Consider the following 7,259-nt stretch of genomic DNA (forward strand, 5'->3'; position numbering starts at 1 on the left):
AAATCATGACCTCCTGGTTCATAGGTTGACTGGGCTAGTTTTAAGGTTTAGTACATTTATCACAAATGTAGAAAGTTTAGCTTACACAGAATTGGGACACAGTTCCAATGCATTTCCATATATTTCCTCTTTTTCATTTATCTGTTCCCATTTGTAGTCATAATTTCCAGCTGTTACAGTTATAGGCAAAACTTCTTGCTGTAGTAGTGTCAACAATAAACATAAAGGAAAAAAACCTTCTTTGCTTGAATACATTTACACAAAGCCTGGTTTAGTTATTAAATTTTTTATCACAGCAAATAATGCAGAAATATTTGAAGTGCCCATGACTCCGGGTAGTGAGTCTAAATCTGTATTCATGGGATCGCATTGCTTCTCATATTCATCAGTTTCTTCTCCTTTATGTTTCAAGTGACACGTGTGTCCCAGCAGGCTTTTTTGCTTCCTGAAAGCCTTCCTTGTGATCCAGTAACTGACTTTTCCATTTTAACCACAGCTCTTTGCCACAGAAGCCACGTCAGACTGGCTCAATGCCAACAATGTCCCTGCCACCCCAGTGGCCTGGCCGTCTCAGGAAGGACAGAATCCCAGCCTCTCTTCCATCAGAAAGTAAGAACTGGGCAGAATTGTCTGAGATAAGGAAACAGATGGAGGACCAACTTTGGGAACCAGTGTGATAGGAATACTTCATCTTACCCCCTTGCAAGTCTTCTATACGTCCTCTTGGGCAACCAATTTCAAATGAGTGAATTTGTGGATGATAGTAAAGTTTCATTCTCGTGAACCCTGCTATCACTATGAACACATAATGCCATATGTGCACATGGTGATACGTAGCATCTTCAAAATAGTTCCTAGTAAGGGTACTTTCCTTGACAGACACTGATGTCTCAAGTGATGAGAATCATGGGCATGAAGACTGTAACACAGAACTTTATCTTTCACGTCAAACTTATATTATGTATATATGTGTATGTCAAGTACAAGTTTGACCAGCTGTCTTTCACTGAGGTTATGCTTCAATGACTCAGTCAACTTCTTGAGCGCTTGCCACATGTAGAAGACTCTGATGAGAGCTATGATAATGTCAGTCATTGGATTACTTAGTTTGCTATTCTTTGATCAGGTGGGTTACTATGCCTTAGGCTAGATTTCTAAGAAATACTAATTCAGCCGTCTGTGTGAGCCTTCCAGAACACCATTACATAAACACAGAACTATGTGGCATAGGCACATAGGAGATAATTCTCAGGGATATTACACCTCATTGAATGGCTAAATCACACCAAATCTATGCACTATACTATTTGTTAGAACTCCTAAGAAGGTAGCTATAAATCATTATCAAATTAATAAAAGGGCAAATTTTTCAGACCTTAGTTAGACTTCCAGTGATGTTATAAGCTCTCGCTTAGAGCTTTGTAAAGCAATAATTAGCATTACTTCATGGCTTTGACATTTAAATGTCTCCTTTGTGTGTAGCAGCCCAGCAAGAGAATGTGAAATGGTTTAACTCAGAATCAGGTGACATGCATTCTCATACCGTCACCGGCGAGGCAGGGGGATGCAGGCATGGAAGTAAAGTTAATCTGGGAGTGGAAATATGGGGTGGGCTGGACTTCAACTCTGGGGAATCACCTCCTTGTAAAATAATTAAATACCTGTCAAATTACCAATTCTTACTATGGATAGATAGCATTTTAAAGAGAAAACCAACCTTTCCATTCATTTTGTTAGACTTTAACCAGAATTCTTTCAAGAGTGCAATAATAAAATTATAACCCCCCAAATAGTGTAATGTGAACATTTACTTTGAGGAGGACAAATGGCAGTCAGCTCAGTATGGCATTGATTCAAATGGCTAAGAGGGTTATTTACGTTAGTATTTTAGAATTAATTATAAAATATACATGGTCACCTGCAAGCTTTTGTTTGTTTTGTTCATCCTTCCAGACTGATTAGAGATGGCAGCATTGACCTGGTGATTAACCTCCCCAACAACAACACCAAGTTTATCCATGATAATTATGTGATTCGGAGGACAGCTGTTGACAGTGGGATTGCTCTCCTCACTAATTTCCAGGTATATCCTTTTTCTCAAATACAGGCTGCATGAGGATTTTTATTTTGGTGCCTCCCTTAAGAGTGTTTATCGATCTATGCACATCTCTCTCCTACCCTTCTTGTAACATTCAGAATGGAGAAGGATTTCTAAATAGAATCTAAAATAATGATGCAATTATGGTAGGTCGTGGCCTAACTGAGACAGCTGGTGATCAAGCAATTGAGATAATCAAAAGCCACGGATAGCCATAGCTCTCTCATTACTCATACAATTATCCTTTAAATAAGAAGTGTGGTGTGGCATGGAATCAAGATACAAACTTTTATTCCATTGTGTCTAAGTGAAAGCCACCCCATAAAAGCAACAGGTTAATGATGGAAGATCCAAGATATCTGCAAGCACTTGTTCAATTCACCGAAAATGATCGCATGAGGCATGTTCAGTTCTGTGTGGATGTGACTCCTCAAGTTCTTTATTACAGGGAAAGACTATTCTTTGAGACTCATTATCTTTCTGCCCATCATATTTTTTCCCTGGGTCAGTTTCAATTCCTATTCAGGGGGTGAGGAGTGGGGAGGGTGGTGGGATAAACTCACTCATGGTGATGTCTGAAATATAGCAGAAAGTCCCCATTACATAAAAGAAAAAAATTCCCCTTTAAAAATTGGGAGCAGAAACTGACTTTTCACTCCTGCTTCATTAAACAATCACTTTCATATCATCTGGGTTGCTAAGACTCCTATGCTTACATTTTCAGGTGACCAAACTTTTCGCTGAAGCCATACAGAAATCTCGCACTGTGGACTCCAAGAGTCTTTTCCACTACAGGCAGTCCAGTGCTGGGAAAGGGGCATAGAGAAGTGGACGCCGGCTCCATCCCCAAACCAACCGCAGCCACATTTTATCCCGAGGAACTGATTGCCAACTTCCTTTCCCAGAGATGAATGTTGATACCAAACCTTATTGCAGTTTACTCATTTATCCCTTAATGTTCTTTCCTGTCACCATTAAATTGTCGTCAGCCTTGCATAGAGTCCTTCCTCAGTCACTTGTTCTTCGCGAGAATGTATCTCTCTGCTAGTGCCTTATTTCCGGTGGCCAAGCTTTCCCACGTGCTTACTTGCAGCTAACATTTTTATGGTGCTGATGAATGATAATCAAGGTAGAAGTTGCTGCTCTGTCTTCTGAACTCTTTCTATGTCAACTTCACAGACACTATTGTCGTTTATCAATAGCAGCTGCCACCTCAGGACCCTTTCACCAGGCACAATACTCTAGAGCTTTGTTAAAATGAAGCCTGGATTTAATTTATGAAGCCCTTCATCGTGATGTTTGTTTATTGCTCCTTTTTAATAATCATTCTATCTGGTTCATCCAGGAATATCATCCTTCCTCCCCACGGTACTGAATTTGAGAAGTGTGACAGAGGTCTTTAAGCAATAAATTTCTTTAAAAGACACTAGTTTGCAGTTTTGGGTTTTGGAGGATGTCAGCAAAGGGTAGATACCGCTGAGGTGGTTTTATTCCTGTTGTTCTTTGGAATTTTAACCTGAGCCAACTGAAATCTTCAGATTTATGCCATTTCCCTGCCCTCCCCACTTCCTGCCAATTTTGGATACACTTGGGTGTTACATTCATTCCCTTCAGATTATGGATTCTGATGATCTACTGAGGCCCGCACTGCACTGTGAGTTCTACACATTTTAGGCACCAGGTCCCCTTCCCATCTGCATATAAGAAAAGCCCTTCCTTAAGGCAGTCTTTGTATCTTTAACCTTTTTGTGTTATTACAAGTGCTTTAATTGTGAACTTTTAAATAAAATACTGTTAAGAGGCAATGACATTGTACTCTTGCATTTATTTACTTATTTTATGTTGATGTATCTGATGAACAGGGTTTGAGGCCAAATAATATCACTTTTCCTTTTTTCTGTACAAAGAAATATAGGGTATGAACAAATGAATATCTATACTAGTAATATGCTAATTAGACCGGATAGACTAGATGTCCTTCCGGACAAAGCCATGATGGCGGGGGCGGAGGCAGAGGTGGTTAGGGGCGATCAGACAGGCAGGCAGAGTGGTTAGGGGTGATCAGGCCAGCAGGCAGAGGGATTAGGGGCAATCAGGCAGGCAGACAGGTGAGTGATTAGGAGCCAGCGGTCCCGGGTTGTGAGAGGGATGTCTGACTGCCGGTTTAGGCCCAATCCCTGCAGGACATCCCCCAAGGGGTCTCAGATTGGAGAGGGTGCAGGTCAGGCTGAGGGGCCCCCCTTCCCCCATGCACAATTTTCATGTACCAGACCTCTGGTTAAAAATAATGAAGCCTAGGCTGTTGCATTGTTTTTCTTGTCTCCCTCTGGTTTATAAGACTCATTACAAATTTTAAAAGGAAATCTTTTGAGATAGCATGGATAGACCAGGAGAGCATTATGCTAAGGGAAGTAAGCCAGTCAGAGAAAGACAAGTAGCATATGATCTCACTTATATGTGGAACCTAATGAACAAAACAAACTGACAAAACAGAAACAGAGGCATGGATGCATGGAACAGACTGACAGCTGTCAGAGTGAAGCGGGTGGGGGAACTAGATGAAAGAAGGTGAAGGGATTGGCCAAAGAACATGTATGTATAACCCATAGACTCAGACAACAGTGTAGTGATGACTAGAGGGAAGGGGGACCAGGGGTGGGTGGAGGTGGGCAAAGAGGATGGAAAATGGGGACATCTATAATAGTGTCAACAATAAAGACAAAGAAAAAAATTATTATGTGGTTATGTGATTATATACCACCTTTGATCCAGATCCTTGCAAATATGTAGTTACAACCACATGCTGAATAAATATTGCCACACACATATAATAAACCGTTCAATAACTAGCCTGTTATGGAGAAAAGTACTTGGATCCAAACAGAGGATCATCCATATTGCCTGGTGGAGACAATACCAATTACCACGGTGATACCATATCCTAGAAATACCTCCTACAATGTGACTTTATGAAGGTCTTAAGATAATGATGACATAATAGCTTATATCCCTTCTGTCTCAGGCTGAAATCAAGGTTTTACACTTTAATATAGACCTACATGAAGGCTTTTCAAATTCAATTTCTCCTTCTCTCCCCCTTGCTATCACTGTGAGATCTTCATTACTTCTTCCCTGCAATACCAGAATAATGTATTCCCTGATCATCCATTCCTTTACCTGAAAATATTTAATACATTTCTGCAATGTTTAGTGTGGCTATCCCACGATCCCTCCTACTCCTATTATTCTCGGGCTTTTCTGATAGTATACTACTTGTCGCCATCATACCACAGCACTACCATAACATGAGGAACACCTGCTATTCATCAGGCATGTCTAACTTAGCATGAAGTAACCCATTTAATCTTCAAAATATCCCTCTGAGTAGGTGCTGTCATATTCCATATTATAAATTAAGAAACTGAGGCATACATGACCAAGTCACACAAAATCTCAGTCTCATTTTTATGTCTTATATGCTAATGAAGATAGATATGTAAAATATCATTTCTCACAGTGAAGAAAATACTTAACTGGCTTGAAGAGATCAGGGAAAGGATTTTCTGGTGAAATGGACTACTGTGTTGTCTTGAACAGCGTGTCATAGTTCCTTGGGCAGATTAGAGGATAAGGGTATTCAGTTGAGGAAATGAGTAGTTTGGCATGGTTGGATCTCAAGGTATGTGTAGAGAGAAAGTGCTTGGGGCAGGTGTTGAGACGGATTCTTAATTCTGCATATTTAAACCACATGGAAGTTTTAAGACATTTTATTTGAAAATAATTTTGGACTTAAAAATGCAAAAATAAAGAAAATATAGTACAGCCTTTACCCAGACTTACCTATTGGTAACATTTTACTCTATTTGATTTATTATTGCTTATTCTACCTATCATCTATCTCTCTATCTCAGTGGTTCTCAACCTTGGCTGCACATTAGAATCACCTGGGAATCTTTTTAAAATCCTGATTTCTGGGCCTCATCCTCGGAAAATTCTGTTTCTTTGTTACTAATGTTGTGGCCCCACCCCATAACAAAAAAACAGAATTTCCAGAGATGAGGCCCAGAAATCAGGATTTTAAAAAGATTCCCAGGTGATTCTAATGTGCAGCCAAGGTTGAGAACCACTGCTCTATCTAAACACGCAGAGGAGGAGGAAAAGTAAACTTTGACAAAAACTAAACAGGCTGCAGGTGAGCAATGCAGAAATGCCTCTCCTACGGTGAAACCAACCTGAAAGTCCCCAAAGTTTGAAGCAATACTTAAGGTTTGCATTGTGGGAATTTAACAAAAGTTCTCAGTTTTTATATTAATTTGAACAGACTATTTGCAAAATATAAGAAAATAAGCAGAGTCACAATAATTAATCAAGCAGCATTTTTTTTTCCTCTAAACAAACCCTATGTTTGTTGCTGGAAAAATAAAGGGTCTTTGGAAAACCAAAGACAAGATTTACTATCTCCTTGGTTCTGAAAATGGAATTATATTAATGTTTGGTTTTGTTATCTTCCCGTTTTCTAATGTTCAAAACCTTAGAAAGACTTAAAGAACAAGTAGCTAATGCACCGATGAGCTTTGGTTGGATGAGGGAAACGCAGGAAAGTGGAGGCACACTTGTATTCCGACTTGGCACGGCTTTGTCCTCTCGGAACATTTTTATTCTTCCATATAAACAGGTTAACACGTTTTTAAATGTCTGGATCTGTTATATATCACAAGTGCAGACAACCTCAGGTCTATGTCTGTAGAGCTTGAGTAGAAAATCGAAGTCGCTTTTTCCACACTGAGAATTTAATAGCAGGCCAGGGGGACCGGCTGTGCTGGGCGGGGGAACAGGAGCCCGGCCAGCTTGTGAACTGAAGAGGAATAAAGAATGATCCATATATAGATTTAGGATTTTACGGCTTTGGAAAGGTAAGTAGACTGTTTTAACTGCACTTTTGTCAAACTTTCCTCTTAAATAGTATTCCCACTGGAAACTTTTGCAAACAGTACAACTGGAAACTTTAAAAACAGCTACAGCATTCATTTATCTCAGCAGCTGCAGGTATTTGAACCCCAGCTTCTACAGTGTCCACAGCTTCTTGAACAATGAAAATGAAAATTATCAGAGAAACAAAGTGCGTTGACTTCAGCTAAGTGCTCTGTAATTGCACCCCAGT

General features: G+C 39.8%; 1 protein-coding gene across 1 annotated transcript in view; it reads left to right on the plus strand.

Moving 5' to 3' along the window:
- Window positions 1–3,903, plus strand: part of CPS1 (carbamoyl-phosphate synthase 1) — a 109,697-nt gene extending 105,794 nt beyond the window's left edge. Inside the window, exons 36-38 of the mRNA XM_006082476.3 lie at window positions 497–609; window positions 1,954–2,083; window positions 2,823–3,903. Coding sequence (XP_006082538.1) covers window positions 497–609; window positions 1,954–2,083; window positions 2,823–2,921 — 342 coding nt within the window. The 3' untranslated portion in view covers window positions 2,922–3,903. The remainder of the gene's footprint in view (window positions 1–496; window positions 610–1,953; window positions 2,084–2,822) is intronic.
- The last annotated feature ends 3,356 nt before the right edge of the window (window positions 3,904–7,259 follow it).

This window comes from Myotis lucifugus, unplaced genomic scaffold (genome assembly GCF_000147115.1).
Source record: "Myotis lucifugus unplaced genomic scaffold, Myoluc2.0 scaffold_3, whole genome shotgun sequence".
Taxonomy (NCBI): Eukaryota; Metazoa; Chordata; class Mammalia; order Chiroptera; family Vespertilionidae; genus Myotis; species Myotis lucifugus.